Genomic DNA, 15,336 nt, shown 5'->3' on the forward strand with positions numbered 1-15,336 from the left:
TGATTGATTTTTTACAGCATGTTAATCTTGTGGTGTTTTGTCCTTAAAGGTTTTTCACCTACTAAAGAAGCTAAAGGCTACTAAAGACAGCTAATGACAGCTAAAGAAACTAAAGTCTACTAACACTGCTAAAGACTGCTAAAAAGACTAAAGAAGAAAAAAGAAGCTGTTTCTTTGTTGGAAAAACTGTTGCAAACTAAAGGAAAATAAAAGGAAAAAGTAACCACGGTCTGGTCTTTTGAGTGAAATCCAGAAGCCACATTCAGCATTGGTACATCCCTTCAAGTGTGGGATAAGCACAGCGAAAAAAGCAAAACACTTGACAGTTGTTGTATGCACACTGTGTCGAGCGGAAATGGCCTATCATAGCAGCACAACGGCTATGAAGGAACATTTGAAAAGAAAACACCCGACAGCGTTCTTGCCATCACCATCAACTAGTCAATGGTCCGCGTGAGTATACGTTGTCATCATTACACAAAAACATGAATGTGTCATTTGTATCTGCGTTGTAAATTCATAAACTAAAACACCGTTTCGCTCTGAGAGGCGCGTTTGGCGTGCCTGTTCAGTGTTTACAAAGACGCGCTCTTCTTTAACGCCAACGTTAATTAGTTGTGCAAATACCTTTTACAACATTAACAGTTACATATACTATGTACAAACCAACAATTCACTTTCACTTTAGTCATACTATCATTGTTGTGTTATTAAGCAAAATAAGCAATACTTTTACTTTTGTTGAAATGTTTACACTGTTACAGAATATTTCGTTTTGCACTTTTTTGTATTGGATGTTTATCTTTATTTTTTGCACATTTTAAAGCAAAATAAGCAATACTTTTACTTTAGAAATGCTTATACTATTGCAGAATATTAAGATTTGCACTGGATGTTTACTTTTATATTTGCACATTAAAAAGCAAATAAGCTACTTTTAATTTTGTTAAATGTTAAAAGGTTTAAAGGTTTACATTGTTACAGAATATTTTGTCATGTTGTTGTCAATGTTGACTGAGTGGCCATACTTTTTTTTTTGTAAATAAAAGTCCTGCCTTTTGAAAAAACTGGCCTACATTTATTTTTTCATCTTAATTTTAAATAAAAAAAATAATCGGGAAAAGGAAAAATAATCTATAGATTAATAAAAAAAAAATAATCTATAGATTAACCGATTAATCGAAAAAAATAATCTATAGATTAATCGATAGAAAAATAATCGTTAGCTGCAGCCTTACCCTGGACAAGTCACCACCTCATCACAGGGCCAACATTCACACACGAGGGACCATTTAGTGTTGCCAATCAACCTATCCCCAGGTGCATGTCTTTGGAGGTGGGAGGGGCCTATCCCCAGGTGCAATCAATCATCTTAAAAACGTTCAAATATTGGTAGCGACAAAACTAGCCCTGGATTTACACCACATGACCTTGCTGAGGAGACCAATACCTCCCTTTGAACTGGACAAGTTTGTTCTTTTCCACCCCCAGCTTGTTTTTTTTAAGTTTTTCCTTGCCTGGACGTCATTGCGAGTTTGTAAACCCTTTAAAAACGCTTGTGATTAAAGGCTAGATAAATACATTTGGATTGATTCCAAAATGTAAATGATCATTCACCCACAGTTGACAAATGCAATGGCCCACACACCAAGTACAGCCTTAAAAACCTCATGTGGATTTAGGTGTGGGCCCTATAATATACAAAAAACAATGTTCCTACCCATTGGTACATTGTTTGTGTATTTCCTGAAAATATATAACAGAGATATGTAGAGAACCTTCTTACAAACGTGCTCCAAACAAGCGGTTGGAATTTGAGACGCCAGTGATGCATTTTGTCTGAGTTACATCAGCAGTTATCTCCATATATGGCAGATGTTTACCCAAAGTCCTCCATTGTCACTAAGTTCCTTCTTTTTGTTGTGGGGCAGACTGGCTCCTACATGCACGCTAAAATCCTACACTGTTACCATTTCTAATACAAAGTAGCAAGTAGTTATCTTAGATCAGTCAGTAGACTCACTATGGAAGTACCAAAAGCACCACCATTACATGTTCTGTCGAATTGCAAACTACGGCACAGAAAGCTGAACTGAACAGGAAGGCCAAGAAGTGAAAATGCTTACACGAGTGACATCACTTGCAGAAACATCATCTTTCATATAGAACTGGTCCATAATGGCTGGATCAAGGTCACTCATCAAAACTTCCAGTGTCTGATCCGCATACTTGTTCTCCCAGTACTCTGGCAAGTCCAGAGTAAACAGATACCTGGTGAGGACAGGCAAGAAGAATGTGATAGGGATTCATCGTGATGGACAGAGATAAGTTGTCTTACCAGCAGTCAGAGTTCAAACGTCCCATACAGTAGGCTGCACCATCTAGAGAAAAGGATGACATGATAACTGTCCTAGTCCTCTTAGAATTCTCATGACATTACAGAAACAGCCTCAGGACTATAAAATGACATTTTTCAAAATTAAAATAATTTTTGATTATCAAGTGGATTCACCCCTGGACTTCAGCATTCCTTTCTGCTAATCTTCAATGCCAGCAAGATTACTCGGAAACGTGCAACACTTGAAACCTTGTGGAAACGGACGTGGGCCAAAGCGGAACCCGTTAGAATTTGGCTGATTCGATACAGATTTGGTCTGATATCGTGAACATTTAGGCACATGCAGCAGTTTCAAACTTGGTGGCACAGGTCTGCACTCCAGATCAGAGGTCACCAAATAGTGAGCAGGTGATCAATGACAATGGAGTCTACAAAGAACTGAAGGGTTCATGAAAATGACCACTTTCAGTCTCAAACGTTATGTTTTCATTGATTGATTGATTGCAACTTGTATTAGGACAGTACAGTACCGTATTTTCCGCACTATAAGGCGCACCTAAAAACCACAAATTTACTCAAAAGCTGACAGTGCGCCTTATAACCCGGTGCGCTTTATATATGGATTAATATTAAGATTCATTTTCATAAAGTTTCGATCTCGCAACTTCGGTAAACAGCCGCCATCTTTTTTCCCGGTAGAACAGGAAGCGCTTCTTCTTCTACGCAAGCAACCGCCAAGGTAAGCACCCGCCCCCATAGAACAGGAAGCTCTTCTTCTTCTACTGTAAGCAACCACCCGCCCGCGTAGAAGAAGAAAAAGCGCGCGGATATACCGTACGTTTCATTTCCTTTGTGTGTTTACATCTGTAAAGACCACAAAATGGCTCCTACCAAGTGACAGGGATCCGGTTCATGAAAAGACGCAATCTCTCCATCCGCACACGGATTACTATTTCACAGCAACTGATATTCCTGTGAACCGCACTGTGGATACAACGGGAGCACGTACGGTGAATATTCGCACCACAGGGAATGAGAAGTCATCCTTCACTGTGGTTCTAGCTTGCCATGCTAATGGCCAGAAACTTCCACCCACGGTGATATTCAAAAGGAAGACCTTGCCAAAAGAGACCTTTCCAGCCGGCGTCATCATAAAAGCTAACTCGAAGGGATGGATGAAGAAAAGATGAGCGAGTGGTTAAGGTAAGTTTAAGTTTACGCGAAGAGGCTGGGTGGCTTTTTTCACGCAGCTCCGTCCATGTTGATATACGACTCCATGCGCGCCCACATCACGCTGGTTTTAATATATTATTAAAGTTTGACTGACCTATTTGACTGTTTTTTTGACATTCCTTTAGCGCAGTTAGATGCGGCTTACAACACGGGGCGGCTTATAGGTGGACAAAGTTTTGAAATATGCCGTTCATTGAAGGCGCGGCTTATAACCCAGGGCGCCTTATGGTGCGGAAAATACGGTACTAATAAAAGTCTCAATCAATCAATCAAAACACATAGAATCATCATACTGCTGTGATTATATGCATCAAGTGTTCATTCAAGGCTAAGGCAAAATATATTATATATATATATATTTTGCGTATATATCGTGTATCGCAATATGGCCTTAAAATATCACAATATTAAAAAAAGGCCATATCACCCAGCCCTAGTTTCAATGATGCCATTTCTGTTTGTCATGTATAATTTTGTCTATTTTGTGTTTATCCTTGAATAAACAGGTCAGTTTCTTGTTACCAACCATTGTGTATTATTCAAACTCCCCTAATTCAGCTGGCTAGTTGTTATCAAGAGTACTAAAATCCTTTTCAACATGATTCTGACAACTAAGTAGGCTAAATAACTTTAAACTTTAATACATGCTCGGATAGGCCATTATTGGTATCGGTCAGTATCGGTATCGGAAATGCAAAAACAATATCGGTATCGGATCGGAAGTGCAAAAACCTGGATCGGGACATCCCTAGTTATTTGATAGCACTAATTTCAACACAAGTGTGGTGGCAAAGTGCCTTGCCCAAGGATACAACAGCAGTGACAGAGATGGAGGAAGTGGGTTTCGAACCCGCTCCACATCTGACTGAGACCCACAAAAAAAAACACGGTTGCCATTTTTCCTGATTACATACTTGGGAAAATCTGTCCGAGGAAGTCGATTTCCTCTTGGAAGTTCCGATGAGGGAACTCTTGATGGGTAGGTTTCATAAAGTTCTTGCGGGAGTAGAAGAAATTCTGCAAAACATGATTAAAAAAAAGGGTTGGACGTGGATCGGACGCCAATCTCAAGGAACTGCAGGAGTGCTGGGATGTGACTCACCTCGATGGCATCAAAACCGCAGTACTCCCTGGCGAGTTCCAGCAGAGGCACCAGTGCTTGCAGTAAGAGGGTGGTTCCACATGTTTTCAAAATGAAACGTCTCTTGGAGACAAACATGCTACTCTCACTAAATGGGGAGGGGGAGACAGAATAGAAGTCAAATTGGAAAATATACACAGGAGAAGAACAAACAATCCTATCTTTCATTAGGGCCCGCATGGCCCATTGCATAAGGACTCCCACAGGGAGTCCTTATGCAATGGGACATAAGGACCTATTGAATTTCTAAGGTTTTATTAGGGCCCGCAATGGCCCATTGCAAAAGGAAATGAAAAATCTGACTAAACTGCCTGTAACTCCCACTGGGAAGGTCGGAGAGAGATGAAACAAAAACCTCTATGTAGGTCTCACTTAGACCTACATTTCATAAATTGACAACCCCCAGCAAAAATCAACAGGAAGTTTGCTATTCCCCCTTCAAAACAAATTTTTTGTAAAAACCGGTCACCTTCCTTCAAAAACGAACTCCTCTGAGCGCGTTTGTCGTTTCGCCTTAAAACTAACACAGGAGAGAGATTGAACCCTTGTGATTACAACAACAGAAGCGCTTTTTTTATAACTGCTCCGGTTTTGATTTTATGAGCCTTCAAAGAACCGCTGCGCTGATGCTGCGGCGCTGCTCTTTTTGTAAGATGGCTGCTTAAAAGCAGGAAGCACCAGCGTGCCCACACAATGCAGACAAGGTAGGTACACTAGACAAAAGTATTGGGACAATTCGGACTAAAAGTAGACAAAAGTTTTGGGACACTTATGACGAAAACTAAACAAAAGTATTGGGACACTTACAACTAGCACCTGCCAAAATGCGGGCCCGACCAATGCTGCTTGCAGCTTTAATTCTTTCTTTATTATTATTCTTCCACCGCCTCTTTGAGCACTAATTTGACCCCCTTAACATGCTTCAAAACTCACCATATTTGACCCACACATCAGGACCTGCGAAAATGGTCTTTTAATGAAAAAAACGAACCCCAAAACTCAAAATTGCGCTCTAGCGCCCCCTAGGAAAAAAAAAAACTAGACTGCCTATATCTCCCACTAGGAATATCGGAGAAACATGAAACAAAAACCTCTATGTAGGTCTGACTTAGACCTAGTTTTCATAATTGTATATCATCGGGCAGAAATCAACAGGAAGTTGGCAATTCCCCCTTCAAGACAAAAAAGTACTAAAAACAGTCACTTTTGCCTCTTTGAGCTGTAATTTGACCCCCTTAACATGCTTCAAAACTCACCAAACTGAACGCACACATCAGGACTGGCAAAAATTGTGATCTAATAAAAAAACCTAACCCCAAATTTAAAAATTGCGCTTTAGAGCAATTTTTGAATAAAACGGAGAAAAAACTGCTCCTCGGGAGAAAAAAAAATGACAAAACTGCCTGTAACTCCCACTGGGAAGGTCGGAGAGACATGAAACAAAATCCTCTCCGTACGTCTCACTTAGACCTACATTTCATAAATTGACAACCCCCAGCAAAAATCTACAAGAAGCTTGCTATTCCCCCTTCAACACAACATTTTTGTAAAAACCGGTCACCTTTCTTCAAACATTATCTCCTCTGAGCGCGTTTGTTGTTTCGGCTTCAAACTAACACAGGAGAGAGATTGAACCCTTTTGATTAAAAGTTATCGAAAGAGTTTTAATACCGGCTCCGGTTTTGATTTTATGACCCTTCAAAGAGCCGCTGCGCTGATGCTGCTGTTTTTTCAAGAAGGCTGCTTAAAAGCAGGAAGCACCAGCGTGCCCACACAATGCAGACAAGGTAGGTACACCAAACAAAAGTATTGGGAGAATTCGGACTAAAAGTAGACAAAAGTATTGGGACACTTATGACGAAAACTGAACAAAAGTATTGGGACACTTAGGACTAGCACCTGCCAAATATGCGGGCCCGACCAATGCTGCTTGCAGCTTTAATTCAACTCTACTCTTTTAAAATCGTTTGCCATTAATTCCTATTAACCATCATGTTACATCCCCACTTTTTAACACCGCTCATTTGCACCTGGTCTGCCAGAGAGTAAGAATACAGAACAGGAGGGATCAGCTCAGCAACTTCATACAGGAGGTATCTATATTTCTTGGGATTCAGTCTTTGGTGTGACCAATTCTTTCACAGAATGCATTTATTTACTCAGTCATCAAATACAAGCGATCACAAAATTCCCAGTGGGAGAGAGAATCCTGGCATGCCAGGCCCATGTGGAGTGTGCATCGCGCCTGCGGTAAAAACACAAACTGCATAATGTAACAAGACATAGCAGGAATTGCAGATATTCCAATCAAGGTTATGACGTCAATACCAATCACACGCATTAACTGTACTTTCTACATTTATTTATGGAGAGTGTGATTGGCAGTTTAACAATAACAATATGCGGATGTTGTGGATCGGTGGAGAGAATACTTCGAAGACCTCCTCAATCCTACCAGCACGTCTTCCTATGAGGAAGCAGTGCCTGGGGAGTCTGTGGTGGGCTCTCCTATTTCTGGGGCTGAGGTTGCCGAGGTAGTTAAAAAGCTCCTCGGTGGCAAGGCCCCGGGGGTGGATGAGATCCGCCCGGAGTTCCTTAAGGCTCTGGATGCTGTGGGGGTGTCTTGGTTGACAAGACTCTGCAACATCGTGTGGACATCGGGGGCGGTACCTCTTGATTGGCAGACCGGGGTGGTGGTTCCTCTCTTTAAGAAGGGGAACCGGAGGGTGTGTTCCAACTATCGTGGGATCACACTCCTCAGCCTTCCCGGTAAGGTCTATTCAGGTGTACTGGAGAGGAGGCTACGCCGGATGGTCGGACCTCGGATTCAGGAGGAACAGTGTGGTTTTCGTCCTGGTCGTGGAACTGTGGACCAGCTCTATACTCTGGGCAGGGTCCTTGAGGGTGCATGGGAATTTGCCCAACCAGTCTACATGTGCTTTGTGGACTTGGAGAAGGCATTCGACCGTGTACCCCGGGAAGTCCTGTGGGGAGTGCTCAGAGAGTATGGGGTAACGGACTGTCTTATTGTGGCAGTTCGCTCCCTGTATGATCAGTGCCAGAGCTTGGTCCGCATTGCCGGCAGTAAGTCGGACACGTTTCCAGTGAGGGTTGGACTCCGCCAAGGCTGCCCTTTGTCACCCATTCTGTTCATAACCTTTATGGACAGAATTTCTAGGCGCAGTCAAAGCGTTGAGGGGATCTGGTTTGGTGGCTGCAGGATTAGGTCTCTGCTATTTGCAGATGATGTGGTCCTGATGGCTTCATCTGGCCAGGATCTTCAGCTCTCACTGGATCGGTTCGCAGCCGAGTGTGAAGCGACTGGGATGGGAATCAGCACCTCCAAGTCCGAGTCCATGGTTCTCTCCCGGAAAAGGGTGGAGTGCCATCTCCGGGTTGGGGAGGAGATCTTGCCCCAAGTGGAGGAGTTTAAGTACCTCGGAGTCTTGTTCACGAGTGAGGGAAGAGTGGATCGTGAGATCGACAGGTGGATCGGTGCGGCATCTTCAGTAATGCGGACGCTGTATCGATCCGTTGTGGTGAAGAAGGAGCTGAGCCGGAAGGCAAAGCTCTCGATTTACCGGTCGATCTACGTTCCCATCCTCACCTATGGTCATGAGCTTTGGGTCATGACCGAAAGGACAAGATCACGGGTACAAGCGGCCGAAATGAGTTTCCTCCGCCGGGTGGTGGGGCTCTCCCTTAGAGATAGGGTGAGAAGCTCTGTCATTCGGGGGGAGCTCAAAGTAAAGCCGCTGCTCCTCCACATGGAGAGGAGCCAGATGAGGTGGTTCGGGCATCTGGTCAGGATGCCACTCGAACGCCTCCCTAGGAAGGTGTTTCGGGCACGTCCGACCGGTAGGAGGCCACGGGGAAGACCCAGGACACGCTGGGAAGACTATCTCTCCCGGCTGGCCTGGGAACGCCTCGGGATCCCCCGGGAGGAGCTGGACCAAGTGGCCGGGGAGAGGGAAGTCTGGGCTTCCCTGCTTAAGCTGCTGCCCCCGCGACCCGACCTCGGATAAGCGGAAGAAGATGGATGGATGGATGGATGGACAATAACAATATTTGAACTAGTTCCTTATCTTTTATTACATACAATTGTTTGAGCAAAACAAAGTCAATAGTACACAATAACGAAAACAAATCAGAAATTACTATTTATTCAATTCTTTGGTTTTTGCCCTCAAAATGTCCCTGTGTGCAGGGAATTTTACTCCTGTTTGTAAACATGAACAAAAACAATAAAATGATTGAGACAATAAAAAGGTCGATCTGGTCATATACTGATACTACCTACCCTTAATATGGACAACAATAAATGATGGATGGATCTGTCCTGTGTGACAGTGACAATGTTGTTATATTATCCTCCCTCTCTCGACTCATTAATCTACTTGTTAATAAAGTTGTTACATCTACACTTCTTCTACTTTTAAGCACTTATTGGGGTTTAAAACTAGGTTAAGCTTAGCTATTAGAATGTCCTATACTGGCTTTCTGTCAGTGTCTAACATGTTTATATCACTGGATAATGATACTTAATATATTAAGAAATGCAGCTTAATATCATCCTATGAAATCGTCAGATAATGGTCGGTTTGAAAAGCACTAAGTGTTTCCTTCATACCATCCCTGCGGTATCTTGGGGAAAAAGCGCAGCTTCAGCATAAAATATTGTAACATCACACAGTCTGACGCTATTTTTAACTCTTAATGCAAACAGCAGGCTCACTTCCTACAACACATCCTCACAGCTCTTTCTCCAGGGTCAATGCACCAAGACAAAAAAACACAAAATGTATCATTTTTTGGTGGAAAACGTTTTGACACCCCTGATCCAAAGCTCCAATTATAGCTAAGGTGCTTATTTACCTAAAAGAAAGCAGGCTTTAATTGGAAGCAGGTGGCTATTGGAGAGAGCCCATTCCAAAAGATTATATAAATCTTAATATTTTAACTTTAATCATTTGGAGTGTAAAAGAAATGAGTTAGTTCAACCACATCAGTGTTTCCCAAACATTCACACGTTTGTCGTGGCCCACCACAAAATAATTCTGGTGCTACTGTACCTGTTGACCCTTGCTCCAAAACACAATGCACCTGTGACAAAAAAAGAATGGGCAATTATGCCAATTCCATGATGTCATCAATACTTCACCCCTATCAGTGGCCTGAATCAAAATGATTCAATCATAATATTGCATTCAAATGGGAACACTTGCTGGTAGTTATGACAATTTAGAGTGAAAAGCAAATGTTATTTTCACTGGCATACAAAACATTCTGACTTGGATTGTTTCCCTGGCCTGGAGACTCTCCCGAAGGACAGTGCGGCGAAGACACAACAAACTCCCTTCTTGTCTCTCATGGACACACACCTGTTGTTGACTTTGGACTGACTATCGGCTGCACGACATCAAGGCCGCGGAACAGAGACACACTGCAGGCTTACATGCATCCACAAAAAATATACGCCACACACCAGTGACGTGCAGTCACTAGAGGCAGGTGAGGCCCCGCCTCACCTGCCATCATGGAAAGAAAAAAAATGTACCGTATTTTCCGCACTATTAGCCGCACCTAAAAACCACAAATTTACTCAAAAGCTGACAGTGCGGCTTTTAACCCGGTGCGCTTTATATATGGATTAATATTACGATTCATTTTCATAAAGTTTCGATCTCGCAACTTCGGTAAACAGCCGCCATCTTTTTTCCCGGTAGAACAGGAAGCGCTTCTTCTTCTACGCAAGCAACCGCCAAGGTAAGCACCCGCCCCCATAGAACAGGAAGCGCTTCTTCTTCTACTGTAAGCAACCACCCGCCCACGTAGAAGAAGAAAAAGCGCGCTGATATACCGTACGTTTCATTTCCTTTGTGTGTTTACATCTGTAAAGACCACAAAATGGCTCCTACTAAGCATCAGGGATCCGGTTCATGAAAAGACGCAATCTCTCCATCCGCACACGGATTACTATTTCACAGCAACTGATATTCCTGTGAACCGCACTGTGGATACAACGGGAGCACGTACGGTGAATATTCGCACCACAGGGAATGAGAAGTCATCCTTCACTGTGGTTCTAGCTTGCCATGCTAATGGCCAGAAACTTCCACCCATGGTGATATTCAAAAGGAAGACCTTGCCAAAAGAGACCTTTCCAGCCGGCGTCATCATAAAAGCTAACTCGAAGGGATGGATGAAGAAAAGATGAGCGAGTGGTTAAGGTAAGTTTAAGTTTACGCGAAGAGGCCGGGTGGCTTTTTTCACGCAGCTCTGTCCATGTTGATATACGTATGTTTGTGATTGCACATTTGCGTACATTTTGGGAGTGAACAGAGTTGTTAGAACGCTGGTTTTTAATATATTATTAAAGTTTGACTGACCTATCTGACTGTTTTTTTGACATTCCTTTAGCGCAGTTAGATGCGGCTTACAACACGGGGCGGCTTATAGGTGGACAAAGTTTTGAAATATGCCGTTCATTGAAGGCGCGGCTTTTAACCCAGGGCGCCTTATGGTGCGGAAAATACGGTAAAGCCATCGAAGTTGAAACATTAGCTCTGTATCCATATTGATTTTCTTCGAGTATTCTATTTTTTATTTATGAAACTCTCTAATCTGTTATTGAACAGTTTTTCAATGATTTTAGAAAATTGTGGAAGTAAGGAAACAGGTCTATAATTTGTAAATTGATGTTTGTCGCCAGTCTTGTAAATCGGTGCAACTTTAGCTATTTTCATTTTGTCTGGAAATGTACCTGTTTGAAATGATAGGTTACTAATATACATGAATGGTCCTGAGATCTCTTCAATAACCTTTTTTATCGTTTCCATATCAATTCCGTTACAATCAGTTGAGGTCTTAGATTTACATTTTTTTACGATTACGGTCTCGTAGCAAATTGTGGTCCGTAAGTACCGTACTTTTCGGACTATAAGTCGCAGTTTGTTTTCATAGTTTGGCCGGGCTCCAGTGCAACTTATTATGTTTTTTTCCTTCTTTATTATGCATTTTCGGCAGGTGCGACTTATACTCCGGTGCGACTTATACTCCGAAAAATACGGTATGTACAGTCAACCCCATCTATAGCGACTATTAATGGGAGACCGCAAAACCCACGTTGAACATTAGGGAATTCATATTGGAGCAATTTTATCTGTAAAAGAGTAAAGAATTCCATACAACTGACCCCTAGTTCCACCAAGTGCACTTGGCATTGCGGCTTCGCCACAGCTGCAAGTCGATACTAGGTTTCTACTCTGGTCATTAGTCAACTTCCCACATGTCTTCTCCGTCTCATGTCCAATGCTCTGGAGCTCTGAGCAGCAAATACGCAAGGCTTCTATTTTTATCGGCTGCTGCAGTAAAACCAGTGATTTCCCACAGATTGATTTTCAGAATAAAATGGTACATGCTTAAGAGCATGGTGCCCCCATGTTAAAAGCACACACAAAAAAGACCAATGCAAAAAATCTCCTATTCTCATCGTCCAGTTGGACCTTCTGCCCGTTTGTTATTGAATTGATCCCACATGTTATGTTAGTAAGTCTAGAGCAGAGGTGTCAAACATTTCCACTGAGGGGCACATTGCAGTAATGGCTGCCATCAGAGGGCTGCTTGGAACAGAATAATTGATGAATTTGCCTATGCATTTGATGATATTTTTTATGTGCAATGTCAAATAAATATCAGTAGATTTTTTACAGTAAAACAACTGGCAACTCACCAGAATTTTACTGTAAAATATACAGTGTTTTTTTCAACATATCACTGTAAACAAAAAAAACAGTACCACTGTTTTTTTGTTCAAACTCTGGAACTGAGCTGCCAGTTTATTACCATAAAAAAAGTGGTACTGTTTTTCCATTGACAGTAATACACCATAAAAACAAGGATACATTTTACTGTAAAAAAATTTGCAGCTCAGTCAACAGATTTTTTGGTAGAGTTTTTTTCAATTGCCGTAAAAGCCACTATAAATATTACCCCAGTATTTGTCATCTTTAGTGTGTACAATTTGATGTCTGTGGAATGCTCTCCCTGACCACCTGAGGGCACCACAGACTGTGGATGCTTTTAAAAAAGGCTTAAAAACCCCTTTTAAAAAAGCCTTTTTTAGATATATGCGCGCTAGTTCTAGTTTTTATTTTGATTATCTTTTTATTTATTTTTCTAATACACTGTAGCACTTTGAGGTTGTTTGCTCAATGGAATGTGCTTTTTACAAACAAATCTATTATTATTAATATTATTATGGGTAACTTGCTTTGAAATCCTAAGTCAAGCGGATATTACGTATTTAAAGGCCTACTAAAACCCACTACTACCGACCACGCAGTCTGATAGTTTATATATTAATGATGAAATCTTAACATTGCAACTAAGGCTGAAACGACGCGTCGACGTAGTCGACGTCATCGGTTACGTAAATACGTCGACGCCGTTTTTGTGCGTCGGCGCGTCGCATATTTACGTCACACTACTTTACTGTCATGGCGGAGCGCAAAGCAGACGATGCGAGCGAGGGGAAAAAAGCACGCCAAAAGTCGTCAAAAGTGTGGGAGTATTTCAATAAACGGCCTAATAATGTTGTTGTATGCACACTGTGTCGAGCGGAAATGGCCTATCATAGCAGCACAACGGCTATGAACGAACATTTGAAAAGAAAACCCCCGACAGCGTTCTTGCCATCACCATCAACAAGTCAATCGTCCGCGTGCGTATACGTTGTCATTATTACACAAAAACATGAATGTGTCATTTGTATCTGCGTTGTAAATTCATAAACTAAAGCACCGTTTGCTCTGAGAGGCGCGTTTGGCGTGCCTGTTCAGTGTTTACAAAGACGCGCTCCTCTTTAACGCTGTGGAGAGGCGGCGGCGGCGAGCGAGCGGCGAGGCGGGGCGCGCCGGGAGCGACGCCGCAAGAGACAGGGGACGACGAGCGAGCGAGGAAGAGGAGCTGAAAAGCGAGGAAAGAAAGAGAAAAGAGTTGGAAGAGAAAAGACTTTGTGTAAAATTAAAAGATTGTAAACCTGGCAAAGCCGTCTGGTGTTCAGTCTGTCGGTCCTGAAAGAACCCCACGGCACAAGACGTGTCACAAACGCTAACGTTAATTAGTTGTGCAAATACCTTTTACAACATTAACAGTTACATATACTATGTACAAACCAACAATTAACTTTCACTTTAATCATACTATCATTGTTGTGTTATTAAGCAAAATAAGCAATACTTTTACTTTTGTTGAAATGTTTACACTGTACACTTTTTTGTATTGGATGTTTAGCTTTATTTTTGCACATTTTAGCAAATAAGCAATACTTTTACTTTTGTTGAAATGTTTACACTTGTTACAGAATATTTCCGTTTTGCACTTTTTTGTATTGGATGTTTATCTTTATTTTTGCACATTTTAAAGCAAAATAAGCAATACTTTTACTTTTTAAATGCTTATACTATTGCAGAATATTAAGATTTGCACTGGATGTTTACTTTTATATTTGCACATTAAAAAGCAAATAAGCTACTTTTAATTTTGTTAAATGTTAAAAGTTTTAAATGTTTACATTGTTACAGAATATTTTGTCATGTTGTTGTCGTCAATGTTGACTGAGTGGCCATACTTTTTTTTTTGTAAATAAAAGCCATGCCTTTTGAAAAAACTGGCCTACATTTATTTTTTCCTCTTCATTTTAAATAAAAAAAACAATCGGTAAAAGGAAAAATAATCTATAGATTAATCGAAAAAATAATCTATAGATTAACCGATTAATCGAAAAAATAATCTATAGAAAAATAATAGTTAGCTGCAGCCCTAATTGCAACACATGCCAATACGGTCGGGTTAACTTATAAAGTGCAATTTTAAATTTCCTGCGAAACTTCCGGTTGAAAACGTCTAGGTATGATGACGTATGCGCGTGACGTCGATGGTTGAAACGGAAGTATTGGGACGCCATTGTATCCAATATAAAAAGCTCAGTTTTAATCGCAAAATACCACAGTATTCTGGACATCTGTGTTGGTGAATCTTTTGCAATTTGTTTAATGAACACTGGAGACTGCAAAGAAGAAAGCTGTAGATGCGATCGGTGTATTAGCGTCTGGCTACAGCAACACAACCAGGAGGACTTTGACTTGGATAGCAGACGCGCTATCCGACGCTAGCCGCCGACCGCATCGATGATCGGGTGAAGTCCCTCTCATTTTCAAGAGGATATAGTATCCCAGGTGGTTTAAAATACAAATCCGTGATTCACAATAGAAAAAGGAGAGAGTGTGGAATCCAATGAGCCCTTGTACCTAAATTACGGTCAGAGTGAAAAAAGATGCGTCCTGCACTGCACTCTAATCCTTCACTCTCACGTTCCTAATCCACAAATCTTTCATCCTGGCTCAAATTAATAGGGTAATCGTCGCTTTCTCGGTCCCAATCGCTCTCGCTGCTGGTGTAAACAATGGGGAAATGTGAGGAGACTTTCAACCTGTGACGTCACGCTACTTCCGGTACAGGCAAGGCTTTTTTTTTTATCAGCGATCAAAAGTTGCGAACTTTATAGTCATTGTTCTATACTAAATCCTTTCAGCAAAAATATGTCGATATCGCGAAATGATCA

The 15,336-nt window shown here is 41.6% G+C and overlaps 1 protein-coding gene across 1 annotated transcript in view; it reads right to left on the reverse strand.

Moving 5' to 3' along the window:
* amd1 (adenosylmethionine decarboxylase 1) overlaps positions 1 to 15,336 on the reverse strand; it is a 64,420-nt gene that overhangs the window by 8,812 nt on the left and 40,272 nt on the right. Inside the window, exons 3-6 of the mRNA XM_061924432.1 lie at positions 4,674 to 4,800; positions 4,486 to 4,588; positions 2,339 to 2,381; positions 2,127 to 2,271 (exon numbers count right to left, since the gene is read on the reverse strand). Of these exons, the coding sequence (XP_061780416.1) occupies positions 2,127 to 2,271; positions 2,339 to 2,381; positions 4,486 to 4,588; positions 4,674 to 4,800 (418 nt within the window). The remainder of the gene's footprint in view (positions 1 to 2,126; positions 2,272 to 2,338; positions 2,382 to 4,485; positions 4,589 to 4,673; positions 4,801 to 15,336) is intronic.

This window comes from Nerophis lumbriciformis, linkage group LG29 (genome assembly GCF_033978685.3).
Source record: "Nerophis lumbriciformis linkage group LG29, RoL_Nlum_v2.1, whole genome shotgun sequence".
Lineage (NCBI taxonomy): Eukaryota > Metazoa > Chordata > Actinopteri > Syngnathiformes > Syngnathidae > Nerophis > Nerophis lumbriciformis.